We start from the raw sequence: 23,245 nt of genomic DNA, 5'->3' as shown, positions 1-23,245 counted from the left end.
ATCTGTCTTTTATTCATCAAATATCATAAGAAATTATCGCAAAACGAACGATTCTTTAAAAAACACGAATAATTTGACATAACCAGATAAGTAAATTATGATTAAAAACGTTTTTGTTTTTAGTGTTAATCTAAACAAAGTAGGTTACCAATTTTCTTTCTGTCTTGCATCCGCTAATTCTTTTACAAGTTAAGAGCTAACCTACTCTAAGAAAATTAAATACAGTAAATTTAGAAAGTAAATTAACATAGTATGACTTTCTATGAAATGAGTTATGAAATAACAAGATAATGTCCATAACAGTTTTTTTTACAAACTTAAACCTGTCTTATCCAAATAAGTTGCATCCGAAAATATAACTATCTTGTAATAATATCTAAAACCAATATAGCGCACTGCAAGGTGTGATGTCATTAAACAAAACACAGAAAAAAGTATAATTCAAAAGAGCTCAACGCTACATAATCGCTATCACAATTAAAAAGTGAAAACGTATTTCATATTCTTACAAGTATGAAAGAATATACAAATTCAGCAATTAGAAATACTAGAGTAAACAACATTTATCTTTTTTCCAGTGCCCTAATTCATAAAATATTAATGTATATGTTCTTGTTGAAAGCTTGTAATTTTAAAAACAGCAGTAAACAACATAATAAAAAAGAAGATATGGTATGATTGCCAATGAGACAAATCTCCACAAGAGACCAACATGACACAGAAATTAACAACTATAGGTCACCGTACGGCCTTCAACAATGAGCAAATCACATACCGCATAGTCAGCAATAAAAGGCCCCGAAATGACAATGTAAAACAATTCAAACGAGAAAATTAACAGCCTCATCTATGTTAATCTGTTTTCGCAGAGAAGATGCGTCAAAGAATATTGATTCTCAAAATAAAATCATTTCAATGTGTCCATTTGAGTGGGAGAACATAAATTACCTGACTTCAACAATGTAGACGAAATACTTTTTACAGGATACTATGACTTTAATTTTACATATCAGCAACATAATCTCGACATGTGCTTCTGCCTTCCACGGAACGAAAATAGAATGTCAGAGCTGTTTCGATATCAGGAAGGCGCTTATTTTCCTATATAAGAAAAGTTAAATATCACATGTGACAAAGTATATATTTTAGTGACATGAACCAAATACTACGTGTAAATGATTTAAAAAAAATATGACTGACTGCATAACGTATGCCCCTTTCACACGGTAACCTGTAGTTACACTGCCAGTGTTTATTGTCAGATCCAACCTACATCACCACGTAGGTCATTAAGTAGAGGTTTAGCAAGACAAATTTCAGCAATACTTTTGACTTCTTCCCAGCAATCACATCTTTCCATAAGGTTGTTAAACGGGTTTGCAGGATCCATCACATGCCAACTTCGCTTCAAAGAGCTACAATTTCAAATATAGGCATTTTGTTAGTAAATTTCATGTCTTATATATAAACAAACTAATAAAGCGTATAAATTAGAAATAAGGCAAAAAGGTTTCTAGCTATGATATACTTTTATTTGAATAAAGTTATTTTAAAATGACTCGGAGTCAATTAAGTAATTGTCTTAAAAATGCGGTAAATGTTTTTAAAACACAAACATAAAGAGATATTTGTTGGTGTATTAATAGCTATATTGTTATCCTTTTAGGAGTTCGTCGTCGGAGATATGAACATTAGATTGGTATTGTGTTTTATTGATATATATTTCTATAGAAATACGTGTATGAATGTCAATGAGACAACTATTCAATAGGATCAAATGACATAGACGATAAAAATTATAGGTCACCGTTTTGCAGTTATAAGAATTGAACAACTCTCTTCTTGCACAAGAATTATAAATGAAGTTAAAAGAAGTGAAGTATGATATGTTTACCCTGAGGAACATCTAAGGTAATCTCCAGTTTTTGGCAATGTTAATTTTGCTCAGTCTTTACTTTTTTTTACATTGTGTTATGTGTACTGTATGCTGTATTTTGTATCGTTGTTTGATATTTTTCTACATTGTGTTATGTGTACTGTATGCTGTATTTTGTATCGTTGTTTGTATGTATTTCTACATTGTGTTATGTGTACTGTATGCTGTATTTTGTATCGTTGTTTGTATGTTTTTCTACATTGTGTTATGTGTACTGTATGCTGTATTTTGTATCGTTGTTTGTATGTTTTTCTACATTGTGTTATGTGTACTGTATGCTGTATTTTGTATCGTTGTTTGTATGTTTTTCTTCATTGTGTTATGTGTACTGTATGCTGTATTTTGTATCGTTGTTTGTATGTTTTTCTACATTGTGTTATGTGTACTGTATGCTGTATTTTGTATCGTTGTTTGTATGTTTTTCTACATTGTGTTATGTGTACTGTATGCTGTATTTTGTATCGTTGTTTGTATGTTTTTCTACATTGTGTTATGTGTACTGTATGCTGTATTTTGTATCGTTGTTTGTATGTTTTTCTTCATTGTGTTATGTGTACTGTATGCTGTATTTTGTATCGTTGTTTGTATGTTTTTCTACATTGTGTTATGTGTACTGTATGCTGTATTTTGTATCGTTGTTTGTATGTTTTTCTACATTGTGTTATGTGTACTGTATGCTGTATTTTGTATCGTTGTTTGTATGTTTTTCTTCATTGTGTTATGTGTACTGTATGCTGTATTTTGTATCGTTGTTTGTATGTTTTTCTGCATTGTGTTATGTGCACTGTATGCTGTATTTTGTATCGTTGTTTGTATATTTTTCTACATTGTGTTATGTGCACTGTATGCTGTATTTTGTATCGTTGTTTGTATGTTTTTCTACATTGTGTTATGTGTACTGTATGCTGTATTTTGTATCGTTGTTTGTATGTTTTTCTACATTGTGTTATGTGTAATGTATGCTGTATTTTGTATCGTTGTTTGTATGTTTTTCTACATTGTGTTATGTGTACTGTATGCTGTATTTTGTATCGTTATTTGTATGTTTTGCCATGACATTGTCAGTTTGTTTTATGGTAATAGGCTTGATATCAGTCGCTTCTCCTTTAAAGTAAAAGAGGGACGAAAGATACCAACGGGACAGTCAAACTCATAAATCAAAAAAAGAATAAACAACACGAACCCCACCAAAAAACTAGGGGTGATCTCAGGTGCTCCGGAAGGGTAAGCAGATCCTGCTCCACATGCGGCACCCGTCGTGTTGCTTATGTGATAACAAATCCGGTAAATAGTCTAATTCGGTAGGTAATTTTCATGAAAGGGAAGGTGATTGTAGTTACGACGTAAGGAACATATCCGATATCATTTGTGAAACGGTTATTCCATAACGGTCAACCAACTCGTGATGGCGTCCGTAAAATTTACGAAGGGATGATTTCAACTTCACCATTTGGAACTCTTGGTTTAATAGCGACCTTGTCAGCAGCAACCCTCTATCAAGAAAATCATGATAGGAAATGCAAGCACGGGAATATCGTATCAATTGGGAGATATATACCCCGTATGCAGGTGCTTCTGGAGTGTTGCTACATAGAAGTGGAATGTTCACAATTGGAAAGCTGAAATCAACTCTTTTGTCGTAAAGTTTTGTTTTCAACCGATCCTCATTGTCAATTTCTAGATGTAAGTGAAGATATGAGGCCGACTTAACTGTATCTGTAGTATCCTTTATCTCTAGCTCGATTGGATAGATGCGTTCCACATAGTCACCAAATTTTGAATTATTTAGTGAAAGAACATCATCTATATAGCGAAAAGTAGAGTTAAAGGATATCGTTCGAATCAGAACGATCCTTTACAAAGTAGGATTTATCCCTCCCTAAGACAAGATACTTGTATCTACGTTGGCCATTCTTTTTTACGAAGCAAAGCAATACCAACTCTTTCAATTTGTCTTTTAGTTTGGAATGTGGAATACTAGTGTACAGAGTAGAAAAGTCAAATGTTTTAATACTATTACAAGATGAAAGAGAGTTAGCTTGTATGTACTCTAAAAGATCTTTGGAATTTTTAAGTATCCACATCTGATTCACGCCCCCTCTAGGATAGGCAGTTTCACAATAACTTTGAAGCCCGTCTTTGATTGCTGATTAAATAGATATTAATAATTTAGAAAGAGGTTTCATGGAGCACTTGGAAGACCCAGCAATATACTGTTGTTTGTAAGGACACTTATGTAGTTTAGGTATCTAATACAGTGATGGCAGATCCAGTTCTTCATCTTTGGTTGAAATTCCAAAGGAACACAGAACAGACCTATGATTATCCAGAATTTCCTCTTTGGTAAGTGTCGTGAGGGTATATGTTGAGTTTCCAAGTGAATTATCCATACCTAATTCGTTTATCAAGCAATTAATGTAATGAGTTTTACATACAAAAACGATGTTGTTTGTTTTGCGGGGACAACAACATATTTGTCATGGAGGTAGGATAGGTGTTTTGCAACATTTGGGTCTTTAAAGATTGACGTAGCATTGGCATTGATAGACCCATTCAGTTTCTTAATTCTGATTTGTATCAACGACCTCACTGCCTTAATCCATTCGGAAAGAGTGTCTACGTCTTCCTTCTCGCGCTTAGCCCATTGCCTGGCATAATCCTCAACTGAATCCATCAAAATTTTAAATTTGTATTTCCAATTGATGGATTTAGGCTCACGATATTTCGGACCTTTCGATAACACATTTCGTAGAGAAGTGTTATTAACAATGTTGAGGTCACCGGTAATAACGTGGCCAGCAGGATTATACTGTAAAAGCACAAATTTTCGTGGGGGATTTAATTTCGTTTATTTCGTGGATAAGAATTATCCACGAAATTAAAACCCCAACGAAAATTTAACTGTAGATTTACATTATTTTATGATTTGACTAAATCTTATTGACATTATATAATTGATGAACATAAATGCAGACAATGAAATAAATAGGTTAATTCATTAGACATCGATATTCAAAGGTTTTCTTTAAGTCAGATGATAATCCTAATCCTTGTTTGTACAGTAATTAATAATCATCAAGAACTGTCAATCAATGTCATTTAACAGTCTTATGCGTCTGTAATGCCCTCAAGTCGTAATACATTTATTACACACTCATTGTCCTTGGATAAAACACCAAAGGTGTGTAACAGCAAATTAGCGTGTGCAGGTTACAATACTTGATTAGTGCTCACTGTTACTATGAAATGCAATTATTGATTTTTCCCAACGGCAAAAGTTCACATCAGTTTTTTTTAGTATTGTCAAATTTTATTATAAAGTGACATTTGTATAATTTTTTTCTAAACTTAAAAACCACGAAAATTAATCCCCACGAACTTACTTTTGGATACAAAACCACGAAATTTTAACCCCACGAAAATTAATGTTTATACAGTATGTGAATTGGGAACTAGCACAAGTGCAATCAGGAGGTTTAGACTTGAAGTCGTCAATATCGAGATCCTGCAAAACGTGTTTGTAATTGAAAATTTTAGTTGCAATAGGTTTGGTATAGGTATAAGAAATGATTGGTACAGACTGGTCTTTGAAATAAGGAGGTATTTTCAATTGAACTAATTTATGATGAAGGATGTTGCCTAAGTTGACGCCATCCATACCTTTGTTGGCAAAGGAAAGATTAAGGAAAGATCTTTTCTCTTTCTCATCTTTGCCAATGCGGACTGGCTTGAAAAGTCTGTGACTTGCAATATCCGAAATTATAGCTGTAATTTTGTATTGGTTTGAATGTAACAGTGGATTCCAAACATAAATTGAACAGAGAATGAAGTTTAGAAAGGGGTAATAAATAAAGTTTCGTGCGAATGTGATGAATACCTAACGGCGTTGTTATAAATGGCAGCAAGTCATTAATAGATACATCATGCAGAGAAGGTGATGTATAATGACGATGACCATGACTGTGTCTACGTCGAGGAGTCGAGTTGAAAATATTCATCACATTCACCGAGTTACACGAAGGACTAGATAGAATACCTATACCATCAATTTTGTCGTTGCAACCATAAGGTGTCGCAGTTCCCAATTGTCTAATCCAGTAGTCCTCTTTTTGTCTACGGAGAGTTGTTGAAAGATTAGGATTGTTAGAGCTATGGTATATCTTTTCGATAATGTGAACTGTCATGGAAACGATGGTATGATCGGGCTGATTGAAATGCTGGTATAGAATGTCGTTAGCATTGAGGTTAATGTCTGATCTATGACCGCACATACGTTTGTTTAGCCTTCCTTTCGTTTAACCGACGTATACCAATCCGCAAAGGTTGCACTCTAATCCGTAGACGACATTTATCGATTTACAATTCAGATCATCGTAACTTCTGGTAAAATATGACTTCTTGGTCAAATTGCTAGTGAATTCAGCATCTGTAATTAAAATTGCTCAAGTTTTGCAGCCTTTGGTCTCACATTTCGAAATGCGACAGTGTTGTACTGTGTCATTAAAAGCCAAAATGTCTTTAAGGAGAACTGAACATGGCTGAATAAGTGTAATATTGCTGTTGTCACTAGGACGATGATCTGAATGGGTCATGTTTGTGATATTTGTCATGTCTGGTGATGAGGGGACACCTGCCGTATCAGACGACACCGTGTCCATGGTGACGTCTGTTTCGGGCCTTTTTATACTGGGCGACGTCCGAGCCAGTTTCCTGTTAGATCTTCTTAAATTCATGCAATTGTAGTTTTGCTACTGGGCGGATGATGTCCTCGAGGACAAAATGTCCACCAGCAGAGACATCGACCCAGTGGTTATAAAAGAGGGACGAAAGATACCAAAGGGAAAGTCAAACTCATAAATCTAAAACAAACTGACAACGCCATGGCTAAAAATGAAAACGACAAACAAACAACAGCACACACGACACAACATAGAAAACTAAAGAATAAACAACACGTAAATGTATCTACTTAAAGGACGCTTTGCTCAGAGAGAGTACAGTTCATGTAATTTTAAAATTATCAATGAAATATAATTTGATCGGTGTTATCATTGACGAAAAAATGTTATCTTAATTAAGTTACCTTTTCACATCAGACGACTCGTAGTTATCTTCACAGACATAAGCTAGATCACGGTAATTCACAAGTGCTTTCAGAACATTGTAGAAGCCTTTCCGTAAGTCGAAGTTTCCACGACCACATTCTTTGAGCCATTGACTTATAGTAATGACTTCTAATGGGTATGATGTTGGAAGTCTTTTGTTTCCTGTACTTTCCTGAAAAAAGATACAGTATGAGTGATAATCATAGGATACAATTCATGCTATGAGCTATTATATGAAGGAACCTGTTTGTTAAATTGATCCTCATGAGTCTTGTTAAATCTACACCCCTTTGCTTTCAAATATTAGCTTTAAGTGTTTCTTATGAAGGTAAGCAAGACGTATACAATTTATAAGAAAGTTTTCATTTTAAAGCGCTTGGTACTATATATTTCATTGATAATTTTGAAATTACAAGAACTGTATTCTTACAAAGTCGCGTGTTGTTTGAAATAAAAATATCAAAGGGAGGCTATACAAATTATTGAATCATGATAACATATCATAGTATCAACATTGCATTCGATGGTTTTAACTTTTCCAATTAAACTTTATCTTTAAATAATAAGAGTACATACATTAAAAGATGTTTTCCTCCAATATTTTACTAGTCGAATCAAGGATTTGAGCTTAGTTGGTCGTTGAGATACAAATTGCATTTGTAACGGTACCAAAGCAGCGGAAAAGAAAGATTGATCTGCTTCACTTTTATCCGTCATCATTTGATATATCTTTTTCTTCGAATCTGAAATGATATTCATTATCCGAAGAAATCAACAACCCACATAAAGGACGAACAACCAATGCAACAATCGACATCAGATAATCGATTATATGTTTTTAAAACAGTTTAATAGAACCACTTATAGCATTAACGGTACCAATTTTCCTGCACCAGATGCGCATTTCGACAATACATGTCTCTTCAGTGATGATCGTGGCCAAAATATTTGAAATCCGAATGTTATTAACTGTGCCCCTTTACTTGCCGACTTGTTTCTTTATTATTATGAGACTGACGTTATGCAGGAACTTCTTAGAAAGAAGGACAAGAAGTTAGCAATATCTTTTAACTCTACTTTCCGCTATATAGATGATGTTCTTTCACTAAATAATTCAAAAATTTGGTGACTATGTGGAACGCATCTATCCCATCGAACTAGAGATAAAGGATACTACAGATACAGTTATTAGTCAGCCTCATATCTTGACTTACATCTAGAAATTGACAATGAGGATCGGTTGAAAACAAAACTTTACGACAAAAGAGATGATTTCAGCTTTCCAATTGTGAACTTTCCATTTCTATGTAGCAACACTCCAGAAGCACCTGCATACGGGGTATATATCTCCAAATTGATACATAAAGGCAACAGTAGTATACCGCTGTTCAAAAATCGTAAATCTATGGACATAAAACAAAATCGGGGAAAACAAACTAAAACTGAGGGAAACGCATTAAATATAAGAGGAGAACAACGACACAACATTCAAATTAAACACACATAGAAACGGACTAAGCATTAGACAAAATCCGATGAGAATAACCAATATAACATCAAAACCAAATACATGAATTTGGGATAGAAAGGTACCGTGACACGTCTTATAGTAATGTGAATTCACACTCAAATATAAGAGAAAACAAACGACACAACGTACGGAAACACAACGTAAAAATGTTACACACACAGAAACGAACTATGTTATAACAATGGCCATTTTCCTGACTTGGTACAGGACATTTTTAAAGAAAAAAATGTTGGGTTGAACCTACTTTTGTGGCATGCAAAACCTCGCACTTTAATGGCATTGTTAAATATAACATTAAATGACAACATAATAATACAGGACTTCAATACAAATAAATAGGAGAACGTATTAGGCAAAGAAAAACATGAATAATAGATAACAAAAGGCATCAGGTTTAAAATTCAATACGTCAAAACCGCGCCTCATCCACACAAGACTTACCAGTGATGCCCAGATATAAAAGTTCGAAAGTCAAAAAAAGGGTACAAAGTTGTACAGCTCTGAGGATCAAAAATTGAAAAAGGTTGTGCCAAATACGGCTAGGGTTTTCTGCTTGTGATAATAACATCCTTATTATTCAGAACAATTTACGCTATTGCAAACAGTATCAAATGAATATAAAAGATTTACATGATAAAACTGACGTCTTAACTAATTACAGAAAACAAAACCCGAATACATAATACATTGAAGACCACAGAAAATAGACACACCCGACTTGGTCCAGGCCTCAACGCAAAAAGTCATAAAATGACGTCACATACGAAGTAGTAAAATAGCACAAAAATTACGTCACGCAGACATTTGAATTTCTGCAACAGCACGAAAATGACGTCACATTTGAAAAACTATATCTCAAAAATAAGATAGAAATAGGATTGATTTAAAATTATAATAGAACTAAATACTGATATTACATTTAAACACAATGCACGTTGCAATACTAGTTAATAGCAATTAACTATATTATATATATGTCCGGTTTGTTTTGAACCTAACTATAATCATAAAATATCGTACAGATTATGTTGAACAAAATCAAAACTAATAAATGAAGCTGGTGATTAATTTTCTTTACCATAACACATAAATATAATAGAAAAGACGTCAACTAATTTGACAAACTCCGATGAAAATTACAAATATAACAAATATAACATCAAACTAAATACATGAATTGGGGATAGATAAGTACCGTAACACGTCTTGAAGGAATGCAAATTCACACTCAGCAAAACAGTCACAATCGGGAATAAATCACGTTCGGTAATTAAAAGATTAGACGACGTAATGACAAACCACAATCTGCCATGTGGTAAAAATGTCCTTAGCTAGTTTGGTCAAAGACACATCGTATGGATCAACTAATTCGTGATGGTGTCCATAAAACTTACGGAGTGTCAATTTTAATCTGTCCTCCTCATAACTTTGTTGAAGCAGTTTCTGTGTAAGGAGCACACTTCTGTATATGAAGTCAGTATAGTGTGAACATGCACGAGAATAACGTATCAATTGTGATATGTAAACACCATACGAAGAGGCAGAGGGTATGATACTGCTGAGAAATGGGAAATTGATAATTGGGAAGTTGAAATCGTCCCGTTTATCATAGATTTTCGTGTGAAGTCGTCCATCTGCGTCAATATTGAGGAAAAGATCAAGGTATGAAACAGTCCTTCTAGTATCAGTAGTATCTTTAGTTTCAAGTTCGTTGGGATATATGAGATTTGAAATATGGGTTATTCAATGATAGAACATCATCAATATATCGGAAAGTAAAATTAAAGAATTTTGCAAGGTGCTTTTTCTTTTTGTCTTTTAGAGGTGTAACGTGTAACCGGGCGATCAATGGATCCGTATCTGAATAAATCAGGATTTCAAGTGTTCAACTCAATTTTTCACCACAACCAGTTGTCCTATTCAAACAATCAACACATCCATAAAAGGATTTACAACGAAAAATATATACACAGCACAATGCACATAAATCAAAATTCAAGGAGAAGTTTCTCATTCACAATATATAAACACACTGTATCATAACAAAATATATACACAATGTCACTATGCAATCACTATGCAACATGTATCAGACCGATTTATTCACAATGTCACTAACAGATTATTATGCAACATGCATACGGCCCTTTATTACACCATGTCACCAACAGATTACTTTGCAACATGCATCAAGTAAGTATTACACAAAACGTATGAACACAAAATCACATATATACAACTTCTATTTACAACGTCCACCAATATGTAGTATCACCTTGTTAGTCTGCAACTAACCACAAGAACACAATGACACAATTACACTTGCACAATGTTTCAATTCACAAGGAATATATATATAACACAGCTGAACTCACACACTAACTATCCTTTTGAGTTCCCACACAATGAATATTATCCAACTGGTAAGGTTTAACACAGTACACTTTCACTAATACACTTCCACAATATAACAACTTGCAACACCAGCAAGTAAACACTTTGTATTCTCACTAATACAAATCTATGAAGTATTCACACTTCCACATAGTACAACTTGCAACACCAGCAAGTATACACCTTGTATTCTCATTAATACAATAACCACTTATATGTCAGATTCACTTTATACATTGTATCACAATCACTTTTGCAATATCCACATATAAATCCGAACACTATTTATATATCCTTTGGAATCACTTAATTCACTCTACTTACCAGTTGGAAAATAATCCCTGATGTTATCACTTCAACGGTCCACATATAACTGACAAAGTTTCTCTGTCTTGAGCTGGTTTATATACTTCCATATGGAACGGTCCATTATACTTAAAGGGGTGAAAATCAAGACTATACCAAATTTAGGGGTGTTTTAACAAATAGACGGTGCTCCAACTATGGAGAAACTTATAAACATATAGAAACACAATTAACAGGAAAAGGCAACTGGTATTTCACATCAAAACAAATGAACTATGACCGATTTTCGTTACACTACCCACGCCTCAAAAATCATGCGTCCTCGCATGACTCCTTAAATACATCTGACATGCTGATAAATCATCTATCATAGTGGTCATTTTTCATACCCAAACTCTACCATAGTGCAGGCACTATTTCCATTGGACATATCTTCTGACCACAACGTCAGGCACCATTACATCCGACAATAATGTCAGGCTACCCTTTTGTCCATCAGGTCTTAACTGATGACATCACAAGGCACCACCCGTAGATACAAAGTCTACCTATATGTCCAAATTCCAGTCAGTCATATCAAACATATTGAACTTTCTTCTTATGCACAAACACTATTCACAGTATTTCTCTATTTGTCCGAATAAAACTTTTTAAAACTTCCTACTTCAAAATATCCCTGTTTCTAACATTAACCTCTTTCCTATTAACGTCTGTAATTTTGAGCGTCACTGCCAAAGAAAATTTAAAAGGTCCCTAACAAATTTTGCCTCTGCAGCGGCCCCAAGGAGCCTACTCTTAACGAAATCTGCAGGAGGGGTCTTTAACATGCACAGGACGTGACATGTGCCTGTACATGGGGCCTGTGATTTAACGTCCCCATCCGACGGACTCATATTTAACTATATGTACACTATATACACTACAAATCTGTCTATATACACATATGATACATCCAATCGTCTACTCTTCACAGTGATCCTTAACCCAAAAATCCTCATGACTACTTTCTTCCAAACACTACAGTATCTCTAAATAGTTCAACACCATCTGTAATTCCTGAATCATTTTCGTTTTGCAAAGAATTAGAGGCTGAATGCATAAAACTGTGTCTGAGGCAATATTCCAATTTTCCAATTTCACTTGTTAAAAGACCAATTTCCGAATCAAACAGATTTTCGGCCATTTCAATTTCAACTGACTTAATGTTCCTTCTTACTTATTTTTTTTTGCTATACTTTGACTACAAACAAAACACAAAAATAACTTTGAAATAATACAACTAGTTCAATCACATACGAATTTACAGAGACCAACACATGAAATCCCACCGCTGCCACCAAATTTGTAACGTGTAACCGGGCGATCAATGGATCCGTATCTGAATAAATCAGGATTTCAAGTGTTCAACTCAATTTTTCACCACAACCAGTTGTCCTATTCAAACAATCAACACATCCATAAAAGGATTTACAACGAAAAATATATACACAGCACAATGCACATAAATCAAAATTCAAGGAGAAGTTTCTCATTCACAATATATAAACACACTGTATCATAACAAAATATATACACAATGTCACTATGCAATCACTATGCAACATGTATCAGACCGATTTATTCACAATGTCACTAACAGATTATTATGCAACATGCATACGACCCTTTATTACACCATGTCACCAACAGATTACTTTGCAACATGCATCAAGTAAGTATTACACAAAACGTATGAACACAAAATCACATATATACAACTTCTATTTACAACGTCCACCAATATGTAGTATCACCTTGTTAGTCTGCAACTGACCACAAGAACACAATGACACAATTGCACTTGCACAATGTTTCAATTCACAAGGAATATATATATAACACAGCTGAACTCACACACTAACTATCCTTTTGAGTTCCCACACAATGAATATTATCCAACTGGTAAGGTTTAACACAGTGCACTTTCACTAATACACTTCCACAATATAACAACTTGCAACACCAGCAAGTAAACACTTTGTATTCTCACTAATACAAATCTATGAAGTATTCACACTTCCACATAGTACAACTTGCAACACCAGCAAGTATACACCTTGTATTCTCATTAATACAATAACCACTTATATATCAGTTTCACTTTATACATTGTATCACAATCACTATTGCAATATCCACATATAAATCCGAACACTATTTATATATCCTTTGGAATCACTTAATTCACTCTACTTACCAGTTGGAAAATAATCCCTGATGTTATCACTTCAACGGTCCACATATAACTGACAAAGTTTCTCTGTCTTGAGCCGGTTTATATACTACCATATGGAACGGTCCATTAAACTTAAAGGGGTAAAAATCAAGACTATAACAAATTTAGGGGTGTTTTAACAAATAGACGGTGCTCCAACTATGGAGAAACTTATAAACATATAGAAACACAATTAACAGGAAAAGGCAACTGGTATTTCACATCAAAACAAATGAACTATGACCGATTTTCGCTACGGAAGGTTCTGAATAAATTCTTCTTCATACGAGTACAAAAACAAATCGGCCAGTAGGGGTGCACAATAAGTAACCATTGGAATACCGACTGTCTGTTGAAATATAAATCCTCTAAACTCAACAAATATATTGTCGATTAAAAAGTCCAGCATTTTGATAATATCATCTTCAGTATATTTTCTGGAAGATTCAGTGTGATTCTTCACAAAATATGAATTATTGTAACCCAAAACCAGACATTTGTATCTACGATTCCCATTTTTATAGAAAAAGCTCTGTTTTATGAGAAGGTGAAGTCGATCTTTCAACTGAGCATGGGGAATAGTAGTGTATAGCGTAGAAAAATCAAAAGTCTGTATGTTGCTGCAAAATTGCAAAGATTCTGATCGAAGATTAAGCAATAGATCTTTCGAATTTTTGAGAATCCACATCTGGTTAACACCACTGGTAGAATATATCTCATCACAATATTTTTGAAGCCCATCTTTAACTGTAGAAAGTTTTGTGTAATTTAGGTATCCAGTATAAGAGGGTTAGTAACTCTTGTACTCATATTACATCGTAGTTTTTGTATGCGCCTCTGAATGCATGATCGAATAGCTTTGATCCATTCAGACAAAGTGTCCAGTTCTGGTTCGTCTGGTTCGCGCTTTACCCATTTTCTTGCTTAGTCCTCAACTGCATCCATCAGTACTTGAAATTCTTTTTCCAGTTGATGGGCTGGGGGATTCTATATTTTGGTCCCTTGGCTAACAACTCTCTAAGTTGTTCATTGGTAACGATGCCAAGGTCACCAGAAATAACATGACCAGCTGGACTATAATTGTATTGTGAGGATGCATATGAGCAATCCGGAGGCTTGGATTTCGTATCTTTGAGGTTAAAGGCCTCTAAAACTCTCTTGTGGTGTAGGTGTAAGTATAAGAAATAACAGGTGTAGCTTTAATTTTGAAGTAATCAGGTATGGGTTTTTGTACAGACTTTTGATGGAAAATATTGCTAATATTTACAGCATCTAAACCTTTATTGGCGAATTCTACCTTAAAAAAATAACGTTGTTACTCATTATTGGATGTAGTCGATACAGGTTTGAATAGTCTATGGTTAGCAATGTTCATAATTATTGAAACTAGTCTATTCAAAAGAGAACGAGAATCAGTAACGGAAGTATTTTGGGCTTATTGAAATAGTAAAGAAAGTTTTGACAATGTAATGGAGTATAATTTAGTTCTGATATGATGAATTCCTAAAGGTTTTTGAACAGACGTTAACAGACTATCAATTGTCACGGTGTGTACAGCAGGTGGTATATATTTTCTGTGACCATGACTTCTATTTCGTCGAGCAGAAGTATTAAACAATTGTAATGTATTGACGGTACTACACCTGGGACTAGACAAAATACCTACACCATCAATTTTGTCATTGCATCCATAGGGAATGGCTGTTCCCAACTCTCTAATTCAAAAGTCTTCTCTTTGTAAACGATATGTTGTACTCAATATGGGGTCATTAGTTGGATGATATATTTTCTCTATAATCCTGACTTTCATTGAAACAATAGAATGGTCAGGCTGATTGAAATGTTTCTAGAGAAACTTGTTGTAATTAGGATCATTTACATTAGATCGATGATCATTCATTCTAAAATTGAGTCTTTGTCGAGTTTCCCCGATGTAGATCAATCCACAAAGAGTACATTCAATACCGTACACAATATTGGAAGCGGTGCAATTCAAATCCTCATGACTATGTGTATTGTAAATTTTAATGGTTAAATTACTTTGAAAGTGGGTATCAGTTATTAGTATATCACAGATTTTACAATTTTTACGGTTACATTTGGAAATAGAGCAATATTGATGGTTGTCATTGAAATCTAAAATATCTGAAAGTTGAACGGTACAGGGCCGAATATATTCAAACTTGTCTGCATTTTTATAGTACACTGAGGATTCAGAAGACTGCACATGTGTCATTTTCATAATATCATTTAAAATGATCCTTGGGACACCTGATAAAATCGGTGTTGTTGTGTCCTTGACAACAGCCGATTAACACCTTTTTATCCTGGGCGGCGTGTCATCCAGTATAATATTTTTTGTTCTACTAGTTTTCATGCCGTTAGGCTACCGGACTGGTAGAATCCTCGGGGACAGATTGTAAACCAGCAGAGATTCCGGTCCGATGGTGATAAATAAAGGCAACAGTAGTATACCGCTGTTCAAAAATCGTAAATCTATGGACATAAAACAAAATCGGGGAAAACAAACTAAAACTGAGGGAAACGCATTAAATATAAGAGGAGAACAACGACACAACATTCAAATGTAACACACATAGTAACGGACTAAGCATTAGACAAAATCTGATGAGAATAACCAATATTACATCAAAACCAAATACATGAATTTGGGATAGAAAAGTACCGTGACACGTCTTATAGTAATGTGAATTCACACTCAAATATAGGAGAAAACAAACGACACAACGTACGGAAACACAACGTCAAAATGTTACATACACAGAAACGAACTATGTTATAACAATGGCCATTTTCCTGACTTGGTACAGGACAATCTCCCCTTCCCTTTCATGAATGTGACCTACCGAATAAGACTATTTACAGGATTTGTTATCACATAAGCAACACGATGGGTGCCACATGTGGAGCAGGATCTGCTTACCCTTCCGGAGCACATAAGATCACCCCTAGTTTTTGATGGGGTTCGTGTTGTTTGTTTTTTAGTTTTCTATGTTGTGTCATGTGTACTATTGTTTGTCTGTCTGTTTGGTTTTTTTTTTCATTTTTAGCCATGGCGTTGTCAGTTTATGTTAGATTTCTGATTTTAACTGTCCCTTTGGTATCTTTCGTAACTCTTCTATAATAGGCAACCGTTCGGCCTTCAGAAGTGTATCTATGACTTCTGGTTCTTAAGTTTAGCATTGCATGATATATAAATTCATTTACGATTACCAGGATGGAAATTAAATGTTTGCTCAAAACGCAAAAGACATATCCAGTGACGTTCGAATGTTTTTTTTTATTGTGCTCTTTATGAGCTCTGCCCAAATTTGTGTGACTGTGTTGTACATCATCTGGATATCATCGTTATCTTAGGAGATATGAGAATTAAAAACATTTTTTCGCAGGACACAGGGACATAAATTTTGGAATCAACAAATGCTAGCAACATGTATATTTCAGATATTGAATAGGTTAACATGGTTACATGTTTGACTGAAGACAAAAATCATTTGATGTAAAACAAATTCAAAAATAAGCAGATTGAATTAATTGTCATGTTTACAATGACTTTGTAAGCTGCATAAGTTTATTTTTATCAAATTTAAAAAAGAATAATTCACAAGCCTCTAATGGAGTGATCTCAATAAATGAATACTATAAAAAGTCATGTATTGGAATGTATATTTCTATTTACACATTTTTCAACACTGCCGATAAGAAATAAATTGTAATCAGTATCCTCACCGGCATTGCTTTACTGTATATTTTTCGTTTAATAAGAGTTACTGTTTTATTTTTTTCGTGTCATCGGTTTGCTACTGTCTAATCTCCCGTGCGAGTCACTTATTGGTTTTTTGGTACCTTGATTGGTCTTCGAAATCAATATATGCGCTGTGAACACCGCTAAATGAAATTCATTTTGTGTACTCACTGATCAGTTACGCTCTAATTGATAGAATTGGAAAGACAAAATCAAATTTACATTGAAGGCCAAAAATCATTAATATCATCTGCCTTAATTTGAAAAAAGTAATACATGCATGTTTTCAAAATATTTTGATATACTTTTATGATAAGAAAAAAACAAGATAATTGGGAAGACACGCTATGTCTAAAATATGTGAAAGTATCGTTTTAATATAAATAAACTCATCATAGATGCCAGGATTAAAATTTTGTATTTGCGGTTTATCTTCAAAAGATTCAGAAGTGACACTCAAACAAAAAATAGTTGAAAATGGCAACTAAAGTACGAAGTTAAAGAGCAGTAATCGAGAACAAAATAGTACTAAAGGTTTTGCCAAATACAACTTAGGTAATCTATTCCCGAGGTCGAAAAGCCTTATTATTTAAAAAAGTTTTGTGAACAATTAATTTATAATTATGACCATATCAATGATAATCCATGCCCAAAAAGAAGTGCCAGCCTCTGGGCTGGAGATAACTTCGTGGAATAAAAACTCCACCAACTGTGGCATTGACCAACTGGTTGTAAATAAACGCACCATAGATTATTTGTCATCAATGTGAAATATAAGAAAATAAAGAGATGTCATATATGCAAATGAGACAACCATCAAACGGTGACCAAGGGACGAGTTTGTTTACAACCATACGTCACTATGGTTTGTTCACCCATTGAGTTCGTGCAATTCTGTTTCTGTTTCAATCCTTTTGTATTCTGTATGACATCTAAACTCATTAGACTGAACTAAATTATAATTGTTTTACTCACATTTGTCTAGAATATTGACGCTAGGAAGTATATCAACATCAATGCTATGTCCTATATGACACGACACAGACACTTTTACAGCGTGGCGGGTTTTGCCATCAATGATGCATTCCCCGTCATGCAAATAGGTTTTCATACCATCTAGCACTGTCTCCATGTAATTTTGGAGAGCTTGAATGGAATCAATCTTTCGATTGGCGAGAAAAACCACAAGATCAGCGTCTGATTTTCCCTTCACAGCCGTACCTTTACCAAGGGATCCACCCTACAAGAAAGAATGTTGTAAAACCCATATATAACATCGGCTCTTAAAATCAGGAACTAGTAAGGACAATACAAGTATTGTGTTTAACAAGAAGCACTTATAATATGACTGAATATCATAATGACAAATATTATATAACAGGTTTTGATAAAGAGGTACATGTAGACATTTAATATTTTTTATTGTTAAAATAAAACTTATGATAGATGCAAGGCTACATTTGTTTTTAAGATACAGTAGATCGCGAAATGAATTGTACTATATTAGTCGAACTATGCCTTCTCTAATTGTGATTAATGTACAGTTGTTGGCAAATCATTGCATCTAGTTTTTTGTTTTGGATTTACATTAAAATAATAATTTATATTTTGAAGTGAGATCAAAAAATTTTGTATTTTCTACATTTTAATTTTGTGAAAAAAACCTTATCAAAGATACCAAGATTAAAATTCAGTTGGGCGTTTCGTCTACAAAAGACTCATCAGTTACTCTAGAATAAAAAAGGTAAAAAGGCCAAATAAATTTATTTGAGGATAAGGAAATTATACCTTGATAATCTGTGATGGTCGTAGTTCTGCTGGGAAATTATTCTGCATGAACTTGCATAAACGATCAACAACAGCACCACAGCTAGCATTATATTCTGTGTCAGGTTCAAGTTCGTCCCTTACAAATTTATCGAGAGAGGATCTTAAAACACTATAAAGTGGACTTGAGGGTGGTAACATTTCTCTATCATTGCGAAATACCGTTGATCTGTAGTTGTCGGATAAATGGCTATGTGTACTGGGTCTCGTAGATGAAACATCGGAAACAACATAGCAAGGAGTTAACATGGAGTAGTCGTAAAATGACGCCGAACAATTTCCATGCTTGGCATCGTCATGTTGCTTCTTATGTGCAGGAAGCATGAATCTTCTCTCTGGCGTACATATATCACAAGCTTCTGGGAACATACAAGGATTTTGTCTCCTATAACTAAAACTGTGTAGACGAACCATTTTCTCCTACAATCAACAATACTGTATACTAGTATATGAGATACAATGTTTGTTTTAACAAAACATATAGTGTATAAGGTTTCGTAAGTCAGGAATGTGACTGTTGCTATCGATTTGTTTGATGTGTTTGAGCTTTTAAGGTTACTATTTGTTAGGGACTTTATGGTTTGAATTTTCATCGAAGTTCGGTATTTATGTTACATAAGTAGGATTTAAATATATTTAATGTTTGCATATCATAACAATGATTTGAAACTTTGATTTGTGAGTTCATATCCTTGGTTTTGTATCGTTTGCTTTTTTGTAATTACAAACAGAAATGAAAATGCTCAAATTTATTTTTTATAAAAATATAAATTTTTATAGATCATACTCAAATGGCTTATTTAAGTTTAATAATTAGTTTTGCATTACAAAGGCTATAATGTAATATTAACACTGATTCACAGCAATTTTCTAACTTTTATGATTCGCAAAATATCTGGTTGGTGTGTCCCGCTGTTGTTTGAGCTATTTTTGGAGATAACTGTTACTACACATGGCATTATTGGTTGCATAATCAGGTGTGGAAGTACAATCAAATGAGTATTTATAATACTTATTCTTATTGCCATAATGACATGTTTTATTAGAGATTCAACAAGATGACTCACATGGTCGTATTGAAGAACATGAACGCAAGCATGTGATTAAAATGATTTGAGGTCCTGATTGAATTGATATCCGATATATATTTTACCCCTGTAATGTCTGTATTGTCTTTGTTAGTATTGACTTAAATGGATGTGTTTTAAATTAAAACATTTCCGAATTCTCATTACCATTATTTTTTTCATATATACACAATTTCATCATGATCATGTTTATTTGCGTATAATTCTTTTACAAATTACTGTTGGCGATATGAGTCCTATATGGTTTTCTAAGATATTTTTATTTATCCACATCAAATTTACATAAGTTTAAAACTTTCTGGATTCCCTTTCATAAATAAGTCGGTGCAATATTAATAATTGATATGGGATATTATAATAGTTTTAATAGGTATTTTTGCATCTTTAACATTATTTTGGTGTTTATATTTATAAATACGTTCCTGATGATGTTATATCAAGAAAAGTGAGTCTGACGCACGAATGTTAAGTACTAAAATAGACCATTTCCCGGGTTTTTAATAAATTGAGCAACACGACGGGTGCCACATGTCGAGCATGATCTGCTGACCCTTCCGGAGCACCTAAGATCACTCACAGTTTTGGTGGGGTTCATGTTGCTTAGTCTTCAGTTTTCTATGTTGTTTCTTGTGTACAATTATTTGTCTGTTTGTCGTTTTCATTTTTAAACATTGCATTGTCAGTTAATTTTCGATTTATGAGTTTGACTGCCCCTCTTTTAAGGTGTTATTTTCATTAAAATGTATCAGCATGAAATTAACTGTAAATGATCAGATTTATACTTATTTATTTTAGGAAGTAATATTAAAAGTATATGGCTGGATGAGATCAACAGTTCTATCACAAAGGCAAGAAATTCTTAGCTGTAGAGGTTAGTTAGTGCATTACATAAAAATGATAATATCAAGATCAGGTGCGAACTTACCTGATAAACTAACAACAATATGAAGATCTAGAACAATAACATTTACTGCATCAGACGAGCAAGTTATGTAATACGTATATATTTTTATAACATTAATGACGTGTTATTATAAATAGATCTAGGAATTTTTCAACCTATTTATAACTTTATTATACTTAATACAATGAACGGAAACATGTTTATAAAAGAATAAATGGCAATCAGCCAAGAATACGAGTGAAAAGCTATCACAATCGTTCTGGTTTGTGCGTTTATGTGATATCTAAATTAATTATATTAAATAGTAATAAGAAGAAATATGACAGTGACCAACTAAAAGCTTCAATAAATTCAAAGCCAACTAAACCATGGCTGAAAGAGAATCAATGTAATCAAATCGTGTGACTGTTATTATTTTTATACATCCTTTATAATCAGTATACAATCGAATGACTTGTCAAAATTTCGTGGTACCTTCAAGATGCTTTATTACTATTAAAAGCAGTTGTGGTCATCCTTTGTGTGGCGCAACACGACAAGTTATATCTACATTTTTTATATTTCATTGCTATATTATCATCTGTAGGTGAACTGGTAAAAATGATTTTGAACAGACGACGATTTAGGAACGTCCAAAAATACAATTTACAGCCTATAACATCACAAATCGTTATTGCCGTTTGAGTATTTAGTACGAGCTATAATAGTTGGCAATGGATTCATTAGATTCTTGCGGAAATTGTACACAATACTACAAAACAAAAATATTCCTTCTTTGATTGTAATTCTATACGTTTTTCTTTCTGTCAATTCTTGTTGTATGCTATTTTGAATATCAAAATACTACATTTGCCTTTATTCTATAAAAAAATTATACATGTAAAACAATCAACTAATTAAAAAGTATATAAACAAAACCAAAATAAGTAAAATTTAAAAAGTTGAAGTCAATAACAACGTTAATAACCAGCAGAAAACCTAAACGGAAACAAGTGAAAATTCATCTTACTTTAAGTAATTGTTTCAATCATATGTATATGGTTCGAACTATATGAGTATTTGGACCATATGCGTAAATATACTTTTAAACAAAGATCCTCATTTTGGGTGTCGCTTCTCTTCCTTCCACAACAAACTAATAATCATGCCTCTGTGTGCTATAGGTACCATGCATAGTCGCAATTGTCATCCATTCTTATGACTATTCAGTTTTGGTACTTTAGGGAAAAAAACGAAAATAAAGGCGTCCGGATATGGTTTTCTTCATAAGACCGCCTAGGACAGACATGACTAGCGGTTTTACACATAATTTTAATAAGTACTCGGGGACAGGAAAGTTATTTTCGCGTTTATCTGCATGTATATTATGATCATACTACTATAATATATAGAGACTCTCTATATAATATAGTAGTGATCGCCGTGTAGAAGAAACTTAGAATTGATAGTTACATGTAATAGCAAATACACTTTATTTATAGTATATATATTCATAGTATACAGAAACGCGAAAATGATGGAATATAACAGAATCAAAGAAATAACGGACTTTGAAAAAAAGGGAGAGGGCTTACAAATATTTTCCTGTAAGTGTCTCCATGTGCTTATATGAATTGTAATATCTTTCCTGAAATTCTCCAGACATGAAATCTTTTATAAACATTCATCCTACAATAATTTACATACTTCCAACCAAGCTTAAAATGCCCGCGATTTTGCGGTTGTGTTCTTGTATACAATGAACGATGAAAATGTGTTATAAATTAAGATTTTCAAAAAGGAAATTTTGATTTATTTATATGATAATCATTGTTACATAACTATTGAAATTAAGTGAGTTTTACTCACAAATTTAAATAATATTACAAATCATTTTTACATGTTCATTGTGGATTTTTTCTGTACAGACTTATTACAAAATAAAAAAATAACTTCTCAAGTAATACATTAGTATCCTAATGAACTGCCATGTTAAAATTATTTTTGGTGTTTGTTTTAGTGAATTATTGTTTTAGATATCTAAATTGTTTTAGTTTAATATCAAATATGTTCGTGCTCATATTTATGCGATCCTATAATACACGTAACAGCAAGATTATATGATAAAAGCACACTTTCATCAATTAAATGCAAA

At 33.4% G+C, this 23,245-nt stretch overlaps 1 protein-coding gene across 1 annotated transcript; it reads right to left on the bottom strand.

The window, feature by feature from the left end:
- Positions 1 to 1,127: 1,127 nt before the first annotated feature.
- LOC139529774 (2'-5'-oligoadenylate synthase 1A-like) lies at positions 1,128 to 21,224 on the bottom strand. Its single transcript, XM_071325660.1, has 6 exons — positions 21,133 to 21,224; positions 19,081 to 19,539; positions 18,268 to 18,532; positions 7,618 to 7,784; positions 7,020 to 7,213; positions 1,128 to 1,415 (listed from the first exon to the last, which is right to left on the bottom strand). Exons 2-6 carry the CDS (start codon positions 19,531 to 19,533, stop codon positions 1,259 to 1,261), a joined length of 1,236 nt encoding a protein of 411 aa, XP_071181761.1. The 5' UTR covers positions 19,534 to 19,539; positions 21,133 to 21,224; the 3' UTR covers positions 1,128 to 1,258.
- Between the last annotated feature and the right edge of the window lie 2,021 nt (positions 21,225 to 23,245).

Source organism: Mytilus edulis, chromosome 7, assembly GCF_963676685.1.
Source record: "Mytilus edulis chromosome 7, xbMytEdul2.2, whole genome shotgun sequence".
Classification (NCBI taxonomy): domain Eukaryota; kingdom Metazoa; phylum Mollusca; class Bivalvia; order Mytilida; family Mytilidae; genus Mytilus; species Mytilus edulis.
This window is presented reverse-complemented; position numbering and strand designations above follow the sequence as displayed.